The sequence below is a fragment of the Argopecten irradians genome, chromosome 9 (assembly GCF_041381155.1).
Source record: "Argopecten irradians isolate NY chromosome 9, Ai_NY, whole genome shotgun sequence".
Lineage (NCBI taxonomy): Eukaryota > Metazoa > Mollusca > Bivalvia > Pectinida > Pectinidae > Argopecten > Argopecten irradians.
In genome coordinates this window covers 36610195-36628127 of record NC_091142.1, presented here as the reverse complement: position 1 = coordinate 36628127, position 17933 = coordinate 36610195, and the positions used below count along the sequence as shown (strand labels likewise).

The following is a 17933-nucleotide window of genomic DNA, read 5'->3' as shown; positions in this document are numbered from 1 at the left end:
TACAGGTCTCTGTCAGAATGTTCTGGGGTAGTGACAGTCAACAGTACAAGTCTCTGTCAGAATGTTCTGGGGTAGTGGCAGTCGTCAATACAGGTCTTTGTCAGAATGATTTGGGGTAGTGACAGTCATCAGTACAGGTCTCTGTCAGAATGTTCTGGGGCAGTGACAGTCATCAGTACAGGTCTCTGTCAGAATGTTCTGGGGTAGTGGTAGTCATCAGTACAGGTCTCTGTCAGAATGTTCTGGGTTAGTGACAGTCATCAATACAGGTCTCTGTCAGAATGTTTTGGGGTAGTGACAGTCATCAGTACAGGTCTCTGTCAAAATGTTCTGGGGTAGTTACAGTCATCACTACAGGTCTCTGTCAGAATGTTCTGGGGTAATGGCAGTCATCAGTACAGGTCTCTGTCAGAATGTTTTGAGGTAGTGACAGTCATCAGTACAGGTGTACGGTAGTCATCATACAGGTCTCTGTCAGAATGTTGTTTGGGGTAGTGACACAGTCATCAGTACAGGTCTCTGTCAAAATGTTCTGGGGTAGTTACAGTCATCAGTACAGGTCTCTGTCAGAATGTTCTGGGGTAGTGACAGTCAACAGTACAAGTCTCTGTCAGAACGTTCTGGGGTAATGGCAGTCATCAGTACAGGTCTCTGTCAAATGTTCTGGGGCAGTGACAGTCATCAGTACAGGTCTCTGTCAAAATGTTCTGGGGTAGTTACAGTCATCATTACAGGTCTCTGTCAGAATGTTCCGGGGAAGTGACAGTTGTCAATACAGGCCTCTGTCAGAATGTTCTGGGGTAGTGACAGTCATCACTACAGGTCTCTGTCAGAATGTTCTGGGGTAGTGACAATCATCAGTACAGGTCTCTGTCAGAATGTTCTGGGGTAGAGGCAGTCATCAATACAGGGCTCTGTCAGAATGTTCTGGGGTAATGGCAGTCGTCAATACAGGTCTCTGTCAGAATGTTCTGGGGTAGTGACAGTCGTCAATACAGGTCTTTGTCAGAATGTTCTGGGGTAATGGTAGTCATCAGTACAGGTCTCTGTCAGAATGTTTTGGGGTAGTGACAGACATCAAAACAGGTCTTTGTCAGAATGTTTTGGGGACGGTAGTGGCAGTTGGCAATATACCCACAAAAATCAGTCTATCCTGCAGATGACTCGATTATGACATGTAATTCAATATAAGTAAAACAATCTTTGGCCTAAGTGCTGTTGTCTCAAGTGTTATTGTAGTTCTGTAGTTCATGATTACAATACATCCTTAAATCTGAATCACTCTAAAGTTACTATCCTAGTCTGCAGAGGTGTCAAGTGTAAATGGGACCGTAAGTTTGGAGTTCCTAGCACTGTTAGGTTAATCTTAATCTACAGAAGTGTAAGATACAAGGGACAGAATAATGGATTGCCTACAGAACCAAACCTAGTCTGAACACTGCAATAGGTGGAAACCCTCATGGATCGGAGTAGTTGTCAAGTACTGAACAATATTGTAAAGGTCATTGGTTTTTTTTCTTTTCCACCTTGTAAACCAAGAAGATCCTTATAAATAACCCTGATTCAGACATAAGCAAAATAATGAACTAAAGTGAGGTCATAGAATGATACTTTTCAGTATCACAGTTTAGGATATCTATGTTTGGAAGGTAACTGGTTGTCATCAAGATGCTAAGATCTAGGCTGGTAGGTAAACTTTTATCAATGTCAGATATACAAAATCACTGAGAAATAAAGTTGTTGTTGTCTTGATAAAATTTGGATTCCATAACTTCTGTAAAAGGAGCGGGTCGGTGTGGTTTGTACATAGTGTTAAATACGGTCTCTGTCACTCAGCTGACGGAGCATACTTCTTTGGCTCAGTCGGTAGAGCCGTATATTTCCTCGCCGGAGAATCGAGTTCAATTCCTAATCAGGGCACTCGACAGGAATGTGTATTTTCCCTGTTCTTCTACATTGGCGCCCAACTAAATAACCCATGGTAGGTGGTTAAAAAAGTCACAGGTTGAGATTTAGGAAATCTCAAGAAAAACAGGGGGAGTAGTGTAAAAGGAGCGGGTCGGTGTGGTTTGTACATAGTGTTAAATACGGCCTCTGTCACTCAGCTGACGGAGCATGCTTTTTGGCTCAGTCGGTAGAGCCGTATATTTCCTCGCCGGAGACCCGAGTTCGATTCCTAATCAGGGCACTCGACAAGAATGTGTATTTTCCCTGTTCTTCTACACTTCTGATAACAATTGATAGTATAATGTAAATAATCATGAGAACATATTTAATACAGTTCATTGATATTAGCTGTTTGCTACCACAATAGGCTGTGTTATTCGACTCTCAGGACATTGAATAAGCACTGCAGCTGTTGATTAACAATTTGTTTATACCACACATGGTATAAACTCTGTACGCATTCTAATTGGCTGAAACGGTGAACCTTTGACCGAACTACTTATTTCTCAGTGTCAAGTCATCATTGTTAACGTCATCAATAATCAAATGACGTCATTCTATGTTGTGATTGCTGCTTGACGTCCAAAACTGCTGTTGGAAAAGGTATGCATCGTGGTCGTTGTGTCAAATTTCTTGAGGTTTTTATACATGTTAAATTGACCTTTAGTACTAATGATACATCTTGACGGATAAGAATTTCACTGGTGAGTTTCGTAGATTTAATGTGTATGAAACGAACTTGATCTTGATGGTAATAGCTTGATGATTATCTGGCGGGAAATAGACGATGCCGTGTCATGCGAACGTTTTACATGTATACATATCATGTAGTCCGCCATGGAGTTTTATTTTCTGGAAGAAACTATGAAGATTTGAACTCATTAAGACCTTAAATGAGTATTATTTAACCCTAAAGATGTTTCCAATTAGAAGATGTCTTTTTGCTGATGAAAATATTACTACACTTTATTTGCATATTTCGGTAAATACATGTTACTGTATCCCTGCTGTATTTCTATGTATAAAGCTTGTGTCTTTTGTAACTTTTAAAAAATAACTCACTCGTGTGGAATAAATTCAATATTCAACAACCACTCATTATGTAACCTCTATTTCAACTAATATGATTTGAACAGAAATGTTATTGAGTTTATTAGACCAGCTAATCTGATGGACAAACATGGATATAATTAATGTTGAATGTCACATCTAAAAACCTGCTCTTAAGAAAAGCTTTAAAAGTGTGTTCAACATAATCAAAATAAGCAGACTATAGCTAATTGTCACAAAATTGCCATAAAGGCACTAAATAAGACAATTTACAGAAACATCAGATTGTTTAGGACCAATGATAATGATGACACACAATTTAAATGAGCTACTTGATACACTAGATGTCACAGTATAATATTAATCCATACAATGTGCAGCTAAGACTTCACTCTAGAAAATTATTGATCATGAAGAGGCTTGCAAGCTCTGCTTAAGCATCCTGTTGAAACACAATGCCAAGTAATTAAAACAGAGCTGGGAATCAATTTTCAAAGACACCATTAAACTCAAGCAAGACTTTCTAGGGAAAAGTCAGAACATGTAGAGGTTTCAACACTACGGAGTGACATTATAACTCTTCACCTCTTCAGGATCACCACTACTGTTCCGAGAAAACAACTGTTTTAATTTTTAATAATTCTAATGTGCAGAGAAATTGTAATAGACAAAAACATCAACTGTAATGAATTTTCTATAACAATACGTTTTAACTTTTAATTACAGCCCTCAACCTCAACATACATATACCGTATGCGACCCAATAAGCGCCCAGGGCGTTTAAAAAATTGAAAAAATGAAAAGGTGCTAATAAGACGAAATTATTGCAAATCTAGACAGTTTTTTGTAGTTTTGATCTTTATTCATGCCTGGACAATTGAAATCGGGGCCTCATAAAGGGGAAGGGCGCTTATAGGGACATGGGCACTTATTGGGTCGAATACGGTACACTTTATCCAGAATTTAAAATTCAATTATTGATCCTGAAGCATGTATAAATCATTACAAGTTCTATGTAACTATTACTGATTAATTTATTGATCCAAAAACATCTCCTTAGCCAAATTCAACGTAATTACAACATAATTACTATGCAGACTATGAAAATTCCTTTTGAAATATTTTTGCAAATAGACATCACCGGTGCCTCATGCACAAAGACAAATCCTAATTTATCTGTTTTGTCTCATGCAATTCAGATCTGGAATCTCATGTCCTCCTCCAAATCTATACAGTTCAAACGCGAGTGACAACCAAATCTGTCTAGCTCAGCAGAAACATACATCTCTGTTCTGCTGCTCTAGAGGTAAATCACATGGTTCCTTCAAGTGCTCAAAATCCCTAAATTGTAATAATGTTGCCAGGAAGAGGTGCTGCAAATTATGTATTGATCAACATGTTAAATGAGACACGTGGGAACCATGCACTGCAAGCTTCAGACATCCAGGATGATTCTACATACTGGTGTTACATCGATACAGTGTATATGTACCAGTATTTCGAATTCTTATTCTAATGAATTCCACAGTAATAACGCAATTTTCTTTTCATGTGAAATTAAGCAATATACAGTATTTTATTTCATGATATACAAGCTTTAATTATGCTGCTTTAACTGTTATATATAACTCATTGTAAATATATTGTTTTATGGAGAAAAAAATCATAAACATTTACAGTTGTTCTTGATTTAGTATAGTCTTTAACTTCATGTGACAATAATTTTGATATATTTATATAATTACATATTACACACTATAAAAAGATTTCAATGACAAGTCCTTACATTTGAATATTCAGAATCACCTCTCAAAATCATTAATTGGTATTTTCAAACTCATGTGAGTTCTTGTATTAAAAATAAAATCTATCTATATACTGATCAGGAACAGCAAATCAAAATGGTTATATTATATTATAACATATAGATAATTTCAGTCAAATATTCATGTTTAGATATATTCACTTGTGATATCCTTCTAATCTAGCTAATTTAGCAACAACTAATGTGCTAAAACTTTTCAGCATCATTTGGACTAATATATCAATATATGTAATTGTAATATGTACTGAAAAGCAAATATTATCACTGATACATATATAGGTCATTGAATGTTATTTTTTATAAGGTCAATGAGTTTTATTTTTTTATATTTTCAACTCTACATGAACACGTACATTTTTCTTGGTATAATATATATAAACGGTATATATATAAATGTGTGTTTGGCTTTTTAAAACTAAACAAGTGAAATTTATTGTAGTGCATGGTAAAGAATTGTTTATCTTAACAATGAACTTGTGTATTTAGATTATTAAACTTAGTGTTGAGAATAAGTTTGTAGCATTAATATTATCTGGTAGATTATATTTATATTACACTGGCACAATCATGAATCAATGAACTTTGATAGCTATATAGTCTATATTAATATTTTAGTGTAAATTGAACACCTTCAGGTCCATCTACACAGATATACAATTACATGTCAGCTGAGCTGATGCAATATAAGTTGATGAATTTCATTATCGGTTATAATTAACAGCCTGTCATTCTGCTGGTTACCATACACACATCCTGCACAGCAGTAGACAGTTGTATATATCAATCAGCAGTATCAGTTACGGGTCAATGACACCACTAATCCCTGACCCCCTGGATCAGTCTCTTTGTGTACTATTCACCTTTTAATGACAGGTAATTGACAGAGTAAAGGTGAGACAGTAATTATAGTGGCTACAGTAAACAGGAAACAGAGGTGCTCAAGGTTATGTAATCAGGTCACACCCCTGTCACAAATACTCTCAAAAACCACATATATAACCATCTTTATCAAGTTTTGGGTAAAAAGGTCACCTGATCTGATATACTTCAGATGTCATACCAGCCAGACTGTAACCTATACAGCTTAACTTGATCTTTGCCTGAACTAATGAGTGTAACTACCTGTGATTGGTAGCTAGCACACATTCACCTGGAAATAAGTGATGACCTTACCTGTCCGAAGAATCTCTCCATAAACCCACTACTGTCCACATTAACGGCAACATCATCAGCTTCTTCATCATCGCTTTGTGCCTGTATGTAGAAAGTGCATCAAATTAACAGGGATTGATAACGATACAGGTAATTTAAAACCAAAACCATATAGAGTTATCTGTTCCTGACATTCAATTTATATATCACTATTGCTAAAATATAATTCTGTAACACCAACAACATTTAACACAATTGTCAATTGTTACTAGGTTTTATTGTTTTAATATCTTTGTAGTATTTTATTAGTTAAATGAATACAAATGATAGTTTTATTATAAAATACATTTAATACAAATGCTTATTCTAAAGGCAATTATTTCTTACATCATTATCTTTCTTACCTTACATCAAAATCTTTAAAGATTATTTCTGATAAGTGTATATTTAAATATTACTCAATTCCAACCCAAGTGTTTGTATGCACTTTTAGAAGTACATGTGTATAATCTATTTCTAATTTAATTTTAGAAATGTTTACAGTGAAAACTTTTTTTCATAATTTTTTCGAACAATTTCGAAAGCAATGATTCTAATCACACTTTACATGCAGTCAAATAAAAACACAATCCAATATTTATAGATTCTTCTTAAAGATGCTCCACTGCCGACAGAGCATAAATGATATTCATCATTTGAACAAAGACTGGAGTTTAATCGTGTATATATATGCCTAATTAACACAACAAATAACATGAAATAATTTATGTCGCCTTTGATGCATGTGCAATCATTACTTCATTCTATATAGGATATAGTGCCACGGATTTTTTTCGGGATGCAATTAATTATTTTTCATATTTCTATCTTAAAGTAAAATAAGAAGCTCAAACTTTTCAATGGTAGTAATGGTGTAAAGTAAGTAACTTTTGTAAATGAAGAAAAATACTAATTCGTCTGTTTCTGTTTTTGATAGCGAAAAAATACCATTTGTCAGCGGTGGAGCATCTTTAATCAATAATGATAATTAAATTTTTAAAATTTTCTCCTGATGCCAAGATATTAAAAACTTTTTTGCAGAAAATCAAACTAATATATTTATGCATGCAGAATCACTTCTGACTGCGTTTTCATGGGTTGCACTGCAAAGTTGTGTTGAATTAATTTTCAAGAATTTAATTGACATTAAGCAAATTTTCATTTTACTCCCATAAACCATATTCCTATATAGCTTTTTACAAGTGGCAATTATTTGTCCAGTCTATATATTTTTTAGTAGGCATACATGTGTAAAATAATTGATATAAAGTTGAAGGTGGGTTCTGAGATATCAGTAAGGTGGGACAGTGTTTTTTGTCCCCTCTTAAGACTGATGAGTTGAAGTGACTTTGACAATGTGTTAACATGTTGAGTTGTATTACTATAATACAATAAATTGAATCATCATAATACACATTTCCAAGTCAGAACCAGCTGCCAACACTGCAATGATTAAGAAAAATGTATTTTTGCAATAAAAGATCGAAGTGAGTCATTTGCTCAGCCTCAAGTAAATAAAATAGTCCTACAAGTAATTCAGTTAATGAATTCACACTGCTATCTATAAAAATAATTAATTTTAAAACCTGGTAATGTATCAACTAAAGGAAACCAAATAAAGTAGGGAATAAATGGAGATATGTGACAACAAATACGTGACTAGTACATTAAAGCCCTGTATGTAACCGGTCTTGTAATAAACACATAAACTACTGGTAGTGTAAATGACATTAGACATGGCCTGATCAAACTCGGTCCGATAGCAATACCCGGCAAATCGATGGGCGGGGATACACAAATATTAAAAACAACATTGACCCTTAAAGCAGGTTTACACTCTGTAATCCACAGGTATAAGAATATCCGACAGGAAATTCACTTATAATCCGTTCAGAAATTTCGAATACACAGGGTCCAAATCTCGTTTAGGAGGAAGACATTGCAGTGGATACAGATGCTGAAGATTTAGAAACATACCGCCTTTAAAGCCGCTAGTCGGTCTTTGGTCATCTTGCATGGAAGGTTTTTAACCTAACTTGTCGAAGATGCTGTAAAACGGTAAAATAAACGTTCCAGGAGTCATATAAGCTTCATGACTTGCGATAAAACATGTAAGATCGATACAATTTTAATATTGTCTACCATGAAACCATTACAACACATCTGCGCAGGTGCGATGTGGTGTTTCCTATTTCCGGTCTTCCGAGGTATAAAATATACTTATCTAAAACAGTTTACACTACTTAGACACTGTGAAACGTGTTCTAAGGTAGAAATACAGAAATTAGGGATGTTTAAGCCGATTTGATAATATTTGCTGTCATTTTTTCCAAGGACAACATCTTCGCGCCAAAAATAGCTTAACATCAACTTCCTGTTTTGTAATCCATCATTGAGCGGTATTTATTCCACCTGACAATTGGTAAGGTTAAATCCGGAAATATCGTCGTAATCTTCGTTTGTCTGTAGTATTTGTGAGAGCCATTTCGTCAATACATATTTTTTATGTTTTCTTAACTAGGTTGTACCACTTAAAAACTCGTAATTTGACGTTTTCAGATAATATTTGTCTCGGTTAAGTTCGGGAAAGACCTGATGACTACTCTTTGTTACGCAGAAAATGCGTGTCGTCTCTTTTATCAACTGTGTTTTAGTAGAGTTTTGATACGATTTCATAATTATATTTAATTAACAAAATGCTTTATTCACTTTGAAATAACGAATACGTAGCTGATTTCTTTAAATGACGTAACTATTTCGTATTAAGAACCGGTTTATTTTGGTTTCAACCGGATTCCCACATGACGTTCAATATAACAACATATTTATATATTAGTAAATATTTCATAACGTTGATATTGGACACAGCTGACAAATCATATTGATTAACAGCTTGACGCTCACTTTAAACAACTTCACTGGTAAGTTCTTGCCTCGAGAAACGCATTAAATTATCATACATGACTGAACTGTAATATTTAAAATAACTAATTGAAATTAGAGTTTTTACGCCTTTCAAATTTAATGTGTATCAAAGTTAAAGTAAAATTATTCATTATAATATTATAACGATGTCAAGTTAACACAATAAACAAATAAACCCTGGAGTTTTCATTCAATTCTTCACAATTTTTTGTTGCTGTAATTTCATGTAATGTTAGCTTTAAATCCCAATAGTCTTATACATTGTCAAACACCAGCTTACTAAGAGTTTCGAGATGCCAAATTGGCGTTGGTAAAGTGTGACTAGCCATTGGTTAGTCCCACCTTCTGGTAATTTTGACATATTTTAAAATGATTTTACGGACTATTTGATGGCAATCAAAACCTGGTAATGGACTGGGATAGTCAAAGGAGTGGTCAGCCCGGCTCAGACAGAGGGTCACAGCTGTCCATATCAAAACTGTACAATAAAAGTAAATGATGTATGCAGAGGGACCCCTAATATGGAAAACCAAGCTCATACCATGTTAATGAATTACTGGAAATAGCTTTATTGGGACCCAACCAGTAGTCGTCACGGCAGTCATGCTTTTGTACATATTCTACTTTGCATCCAGATATCCAAAAGTCTTGAGCTGCTGACAAATACTTAATGTTTTGTTTATGTGGAAATAATATGTTTCACGAGATGCAAACAATTTATTTTTCCCAAATCATGACTACTGGTAGAGTCCCAGTACAGGAGTAATTCCATTGGCATAATTTTCTGGTAAAATGTTTTTGCCAGAATCGCATGTGAATTATTTCACAACCAGTAATACTTGTTTGCAATTTGAAGTAGAAAAAGTTATACCATTTGCATTTGTTTACTTTCAGGTATAAAATGGCTGCCCAAGTGAAAGATCCGCATACCCCATCATTCAAGGTAATAATGCTGTCATGCACTTGCAAAGGGTACTTGAAATGCTCACATTTGGAAATTTTTGTATTTTAATTCATCATAGATGATCACATCATTTAAATGATCATTAAAAGTTTGAAGGAATATAACCCTAGGCTTTCAGTGATTAAAAGAAAAGTTTTACCCCTTACTTTTGTTATCTTCATATATAGTTTTGAACATTAGTTAGGCCTATATATTTTAATAGTATTGTTACTATAAGAGAAACAATATTGTAGATATTGTGCATTTTTTTCCAAACTTTTTAAGGTAAACTTTTTATCATGTTTAGGGCTGAAACGATTAGTAATTTTTGTATTCGATTATTCGGTCACATGTAATCGATTACTAATCAATTAATCGTTTGAATTGAAGGCAACTATATTGTTTACTACTGACTACTGAAAACGTCCGCCATGTTTATCAACTAATAATAACACCTAACGTTACCGTATAATATGACAGAGGACATGCCTTATATAATATAAGCCTACCAACAAATAAGAAAAGATTTATTGACAAAACAAACGTATTTTATCCCAAATTAGCTCTGAATTCCGTTCCTGTGTTGTCTTCCGTAACATCGTTTAAATCAAGTCTGCTAACCCGCTGTTTTGACGTGACCTTCACACGTACGACTAATCAACCAAATCTGGCCGCCACGGAGCGACATGACCAAATTTTCATCAATGAACTTTTTTATTTCCGTGATCAAAAAAATAAATAAATCAACAACTCTTATATTCAATTAGAATATGAACAAAAACTTTCTTTTTATATGATAAACACATGCAATAGTAAAATTTAAATGTTCAAGATTACTGCTCCTTCCGCTCCCGAGCGTCCCGGCGGCGATTAGGCCTCCGTGACGTAACAACATGGAGTCGATCGCTAGTGAAAATTGGCGAACAGCGTGTTGCAAGCTTTCTCATGGCATCCACTTTTTCATTGATTAATGACTTTAACTTCCACAGAGACGTAATTTAACAAGTATTTCTCACATCATTTATGTTTTGTTGAGTTCAAAACATGTACATAAAGAGATGAAACTCCAGTCGGAATGGCTTTCTTAGAAATCCATGATCTGTCAACGTGTTTAGTCAGCTTACAATGCACTGGCTATGCATGTTACGATTAACGATTAATAAAATCTTTAATCGATTATCAGCAATTCGCTTCATTAATCTAATCGCCTCCGATTATTCGACTAATCGTTTCAGCCCTAATCATGTTATTAAACCAACAAAAAAAGAATTAAATGATCCATGACTCGGCACATTTAGGTCATTTATTAAGTATTAACTGATTGTAGATGCTGAATAAATATGAAAGAGATGGTTTTGACTCACTTGAACTATTTTAAACTGTGATTTGAACTAAATAGATGAAGTACTGTATTATTGATCGATATATATGTCTTGACATTTATACTGTATGTAATTAAAATTGATTTTAGATGGTGCTGGTTGGAGATGGTGGTGTAGGCAAAACAACATTCGTAAAGAGACATTTGACGGGAGAATTCGAGAAGAAATATGTTGGTAAGACGAGAGCTTTCTTTATCCTCACTGAGTTCATTGTTTTCATAATTTTAAGTCTATTTATAAACACAATGATTAGTTGGGTTTGTCCTATTCATAGTCACAAGAAGAAGAAAAATACTGTTTCTGGCTGTCTACCTACTCATTTTTAGCTCGCCTATTCGAAGAATAGGGGGAGCTAATGTTGTCACTCTGGCGTCAGCGTTGGTGTCCCATTTCACGTTAAAGTTTTTGAGCAAGTTTCTGTTTCGTCCATTGTTTAAGCTTAAGTCATCATAAATGTTTATGATTTTATTTTCCTTATGTGTATGGATGCTGAACGTGATAATACAACCAATTTGGGGCCCTTTAGGGGTTTTTTGAGTCTGTTAATTTGTCATATTTCCATGTTAAAGTTTTTGAGCAAGTTTCTATTTTGTCTATTGTTTAAGCTTAAGTCATCGTAAATGTTTATGATTTTATTTTCCTAATGTGTATGGATGCTGAACGTGATAATACAACCAATTTGGGGCCCTTTAGGGGTTTTTTGAGTCTGATAATTTGTCATATTTCCATGTTTAAATAGTAAATACTTGAACATCAACTTCTTCTGAATAGGCGAGCTTTGCTGTTCTCCAACAGCTCTTGTTAGAGGAAAACTAACTACAGTAGTTACGTTTTTCCTGAATATTAATATTTATCAAAATTGTCTGTTTTATGTTTATAGGTTCTTAAATTTCTCGTCTAATAATTTAAAAACTGAATAAAATTTAATAATGAAATAACATTTTTCAGAATTGTTCATTTGATTTTTGTATACTAATGGTCATGTATTGTACTCGTATATAATGGTCCTGATTTCTTTTAACAGCAACTCTGGGAGTGGAAGTGCATCCTCTTCAATTTTTTACCTCCAGAGGTAATATCATGTTCAATGTATGGGATACCGCCGGACAGGAAAAGTTTGGGGGACTTCGAGATGGCTACTACATCCAAGGTATAAACATTTTAACTGGAAATTGGAAAAGTAAACCCCAAAATTTTACTAGTCCAATTACTACTCTCTAGTTCAGATTAAATATACAACTATTTTGATTCAGCACTTCAATAATGATCAGTTTACAATTTTTTTACTCAAATTACAGTCTGGATCATTTTGCGAACGCAAATTTCTCACAAAATGATGCATTCGTACTGAAATAATCGCATAATTTAATAAATTTAGAATGCACTCAAAATGTTTTGAAAAATTGACCACCGCTCTTAGTACTTAACAACTTTAATTGGGTGTGAGCCATTAGTCCATTTGGACTTGTTCATTTCAATTGGCACTAAAAGTCTGGCTGTAAAATTACTAGCCATGGGCATCGGACTAGTGCTTAAAGTCGCACACGATAGACTTAAGGTAGAATTTCAGGGTTTTTGCAAGGGCTTTATAGGGTCTGGTAGATAAACCTATTTCCAACTTGGGGGGGGGATTAAATGGCACAGTATTTTCCCATAATTAATTAGTATTTTCCTATTCACAGTAAAGTTATGTTAAAGTCTTGGCCAGGAAATAGCTGTTCATTCATAAACACTGTAATACTTCTAAGACAAAATCATGAGATGCATTTGATATTTAGTTTTGTATGACTTTGGTATTTTGATCTAATTTTCATGCATGAATGTTAAATGCACATCTTGAAATGCATATATATTCTATCTGCTGTTTGATTCATAATTTCTTTTCATATTGATACATTTTAGGTCAGTGTGCAATCATCATGTTCGACGTGACAGCAAGAGTAACATACAAGAACGTGCCAAACTGGCATCGAGACTTGGTGAGAGTGTGTGAAAATATACCCATAGTGCTGTGTGGCAACAAGGTGGATATTAAAGACAGAAAAGTGAAAGCAAAGTCAATTGTATTCCACAGGAAGAAGAATCTTCAGGTAATAGGAAAGTTTTGCTATGATTTCCCCCTAACCCGGCCACTGCGTCAACCATGCTCTATCCAACTGAAAATTTCAGTACCATATATTGAGAAGTACATGCATTAGTGTTGTACATTGGAAACTTGGAATTGGAGGATCGATTACAAGTTTTATAGATAATAATTCCTTTGATTTTCTTGTTATCAATCATTTTATTGCATGGTTTTAAGCTGTGAAAAACAATATTCAAAAAAGTTTTTTAATAGATCATATTTTGACAAGATAACTAAGGGAAAATGAACAGGTATGTATGGTTGAATCAGAGATAAAGAATGTGAATGGAATCTTAATTGGAAGATTGGAAGAAAAACTTGTACTAAACATAAAAGTTCGAAGAAATGTGTTTTGAGTAGCAGTTTGATATATCTGGAACTAAACTAACCTCCAGTGATATATGGCTTGATCGAAAGTTAGATGTTGATAGATATATTTATGGAATTCATGTTTCAGAATATTAAATCTAAATGGTCAACAAGAACTATATGTTTCACATTTAAATCCCAGAGTAGTCTATGTTTCAGTAGGCTCTTGCAGAAATCCCTGTAAAAATCAGGAAAAAGAATGCTCCTTTTAACCATGACCTTAATGTTGCTGAAACAAAAAAAGGTATCAGAATTTATGAAATATTTCTAACCTTGAGAATTGCTTTTAATTTTGCAGTACTATGACATCAGCGCTAAGAGTAATTACAACTTTGAGAAACCCTTCTTATGGCTGGGCAGAAAATTAGTTGGAGATCCTAACCTTGAATTTGTGGCTATGCCTGCTCTGGCCCCTCCAGAGGTCTGCATGGATCCAACCCATTTAAAACAGTGTGAAAGTGAACTACAGGTACAGTACAAACACTTCTATTTTACTCATTCACCCTGCACACACATTTGAAATCAAAGACTAGATCAGACCATTTTGGAATTTCAGGGATGAATGAGTTTACACTATTATTGTTTTGAAATGGACGAGGTGGTAGATTTTAGAAAATAAATTCCTCGGCCAGGATTACATGTACAGTATGGCTTTTGGTGGTGTAGTTGTATGCATTTGTCTTTCATCAAGCTGTGGTTTTACTCCTCTGTTGAACATCTTTGAAATTATAGGGTAACCTGTCCAATGTCATTTTCGTCCTAAGTAAAACAGGTTATAAAGTTAATAAAGATAAAAGTTAGTTAGTCTTTGTTTTCCAAACTTCTAAAATTTTGATTTGAATTAATATGAAATGAAGTATTGATAATGTGAAGCATTTACAATTGTAATAAAAAAAAACTTTGATATCTTATTTTTCAAAGAATGGGAGTCGTGCTTAAAAGTATTATATGTTATTGAATGTATGAATATGAGTACATTATATTTTTTTTTTTTTTTGAGCAACCTCGACTGTATGTGTTTCATAGGTATTGTTGAATATTGCAGGAAGCACAATCCATAGCACTCCCAGACGACGATGAAGCCGACTTATAGATAGGAAGAGGATGTTCCTCCGCAATTCTCTCAACAAATAGATATTGTTTGTGGAAAAGTGTTTTAACAGCAGAAACAGAGAACTTTGGAAAAGTCACCAATGCTAAATGACATTTTAATGTAAGAGAGATTATTGTGAAGGTTTATGCTTTTCACATGTGAAATGTATTGGTGTGAATCTTGCGACTAGCAGTCACTAATGGGTTTGAAACAATGGACCACAATTTCAACCTGTTACTGAAGTTGCGAGTTTCACTTGTGATATGGCTTACACAGTGCCTGCCATAATGAATGTCGCAAAAGAAAAAATCCTCATGAACACTATTTATTGTTACGAATATTTCTGATACCAGCATTGCTACAAAGAAATACAGAAATGTTTTAACAATCAAACTATGCTAGGGTATACATGAGGTTGACAAGCTACCCAAGTACCATGTATGCTGCCAGAAGTTGGCAAGTGTGATTAATTAACACAGGAACAAAGTGAAACTGGAATTGATTTATCTCATGGTTTTCTTTTTTCATTCTTTTTAGGTCTGTTATGCTATTGTCTGTGTTATTTGTATTTCACTGTGCTGTTAACACTTTTTACATGGTAATGATGAAAAATACACATGGAGAAAACTTATTTAAAAATATGACAATATTAGAATTGAATCCCGTTGTAAATTACTTTATATTGTGGCCTGCTAAGAATTCTAAAAAATATCATCCACTTGGCCAAAAACATACCTGAAAATAATAATCTGAAGATGTATCATATCATCTAGTGTTTTTATATATATATATCTTTCTGTGGTGACAGCTGTTCAGTGTATCATTTTAGCAAATTGATGATTCTGCTTTTGTTGGGGATTAAAATTTTGAGGAATGGTATTATTGTAATATTACATAAGTTGCCTAGGAATATTCATATTACTATCCTGATAAGGTATGACTTGTTATTGTGTTGAAAAATTTTTTGTTGGCACGTTCGACTTTTTAGATTTGCTGAACATCTTTAAAAGAAAATGTGCTACAACTTTGGTGGAATATGGTTGAAATATCAATGAATCTGTGAAACTTAATTTGAATGTAAATGAGATTTATAATTGGAAGGCAATTTCAATGTAACTTAGAAAACAATTTCAACGCTACATAAAATGTTCTACAAAAGATTGCAATGATCATGTGATGATGTTCAAAACACTGCTTAAGAAAGAACAATATTTAAATATTTGTAATGGAAGCAAAGGTTTAAGCCAATTATTCTTGCTTTTTTCCAAGGAAATATAATTGTACAAGGAATTTGACATGTGATGTACCTGTAGATCACATATAATGTGCCATCTGTGATGCATGTTTTGTTTGACAGATGCAAACCTATTGTGAATAAAAACTGAATTCTTTACACAGCAAGTCCCCATGTCTTTATTCTGTAGCAATACGGTATGGATCGTTCTCACATCTTCATGTATACATGCACATACTATGAAATGCAAGTTTCCTGATTAATATTCAGATAAAAATCATTTAAGGATTTTGGGCACTAGACTGGTGGTATTGCTAAAATTTATCAAAAACAAGTACTCGTCTTGATTTGTGATATTATAAGAGGAGCGAAGAAGACAGTAAGACCAGATTTAATTTGTGGGAGCTAATGTGATGGATTAGAAATGTTGCCAACGAAACATCCTTGTTGATGTTTTTGTCCGTTTCCATCACTTGGTGCCAGTTTCATGAACGTTACTTAGAAATCCGCCATTGAAAAGCAATTACTGAAGTTATTAGGATGGTATGTTCCTTAACTTCTGTAATGGTTATCTATGAAGGAATGTTCACGAATCGATATTGGGCCAGTTTTCTGTATGAGTGAAGTTCTTTATCACAACACTGACATGGCAATTAATTTTGACAATCGATGTGAATTAAGTAAGTACGGAAGGAATCTTCCTTTAAATTTCATATGATGGTATTCATTCTTGAAGCGATCGGAAAACGAAATAGGCGATCATTTTAAATTTTGATAACTGAGCATTTTGTCACTATTTCTTACCAAAGAAATAGAAATATCTCGTAATAACGACGTAGTTTCTCGTAATATTGACTTCACGAGATACGGAGTCATTACCACAGGAGCTTGACGTTCTGTCAATAAAATATAGTATCAATACATAAAAATACCCCTATATATCATATAAAACATTTTATATATTTATACTATATAATATTGTTGTGTTATAACGAGATATTAAGTCGTTATTACGAGATACCAAGTCGTTATAACGAGATACTAAGTCATTACGAGACATCAGGTCGTTATTATGAGATAGTAAGTCGTTATTACGAGATACTTAGTCATTGATATGACATACTGAGCCGTTATTATGAGATACTAAGTGGTTATTACGAGAAGCTGTGTGTGAATAGTCGTTATCACGAGATGCTAAGTCGTTATTACGAAATATGAAGTGGTTATTACGAAATATGAAGTGGTTATTACGAGATACTTAGCCATTGATATGACATACTAAGTCGTTATTATGCGATACCAATTCGTTATTACGAGATGCTTAATCGTTATTACGAGATACTCAGTCGTTATTACGAGATACGAAGTCGTTATTACGAGAAACTAAGACGTTATTACGAGATACCAAGCCGTTATTGTGAGATAAGTCGTTATTACGACACACATGATATTTTCATTTCAATGTGACCCTAAGAGGCTTTCTGACTGATACAGGTAACTTGATATGCGTAAAAATCAAACAATAGCCAACACGTATGATTGTTGTACTGGAAACCATTCGCAAACATGAACTGATTATTTATTAAGAAAACAGAAGTTGTGTCGGTCTTTGTCATTTTTTTCTATTTTTTTGATCTATAAATCATAGAGTGCATCTTCTGATGTGTATCTACACATTCTCAGTGAATAATAAATATTAAGTTTGTTCAATATTCCACTCTATTATTTAAGATAATATGCAAACTAATTTCAAATTCGCTTAATACGTTCGGATGGGTACCACATACACAATACAATTTAACGTCAGCGAGTAGTTTTTTAGTGTGGTTCATTTCATTAAAACCCCTTA

The 17933-nt window shown here is 34.0% G+C and overlaps 2 protein-coding genes across 4 annotated transcripts in view; one reads left to right on the top strand and one right to left on the bottom strand.

Moving 5' to 3' along the window:
- The window catches only part of LOC138332213 (syntaxin), a 68602-nt gene extending 60395 nt beyond the window's left edge, over positions 1 to 8207 (bottom strand). For both annotated transcript variants that reach the window (XM_069280214.1, XM_069280213.1), the window contains exons 1-2: positions 7991 to 8207; positions 5996 to 6076 (exon numbers count right to left, since the gene is read on the bottom strand). In XM_069280214.1, the coding sequence (XP_069136315.1) occupies positions 5996 to 6076; positions 7991 to 8023 (114 nt within the window). In that variant the 5' untranslated portion in view covers positions 8024 to 8207. The remainder of the gene's footprint in view (positions 1 to 5995; positions 6077 to 7990) is intronic.
- A 103-nt stretch (positions 8208 to 8310) lies between these two features.
- On the top strand, positions 8311 to 16247 carry LOC138332214 (GTP-binding nuclear protein Ran-like). Of its 2 annotated transcripts, none has more exons than XM_069280215.1 (7): positions 8311 to 8435; positions 9833 to 9881; positions 11353 to 11437; positions 12288 to 12413; positions 13166 to 13353; positions 14056 to 14226; positions 14803 to 16247. In XM_069280215.1, exons 2-7 carry the CDS (start codon positions 9840 to 9842, stop codon positions 14848 to 14850), a joined length of 660 nt encoding a protein of 219 aa, XP_069136316.1. In that variant the 5' UTR covers positions 8311 to 8435; positions 9833 to 9839; the 3' UTR covers positions 14851 to 16247. The 2 variants fall into 2 exon arrangements, with proteins under 2 accessions (XP_069136316.1, XP_069136317.1); XM_069280216.1 differs by lacking the exon at positions 8311 to 8435 and adding an exon at positions 8838 to 8934.
- The last annotated feature ends 1686 nt before the right edge of the window (positions 16248 to 17933 follow it).

Bases quoted from the DNA above. Each gene is read 5' to 3' on its own strand.
- LOC138332214 (XM_069280215.1), top strand. From the start codon at position 9,840: ATGGCTGCCCAAGTGAAAGATCCGCATACCCCATCATTCAAG. The intron at 11,438-12,287 runs GTAAGACGAGAG...TTCTTTTAACAG, and splicing joins ATTCGAGAAGAAATATGTTG to CAACTCTGGGAGTGGAAGTG. The intron at 14,227-14,802 runs GTACAGTACAAA...TGAATATTGCAG, and splicing joins AGTGTGAAAGTGAACTACAG to GAAGCACAATCCATAGCACT.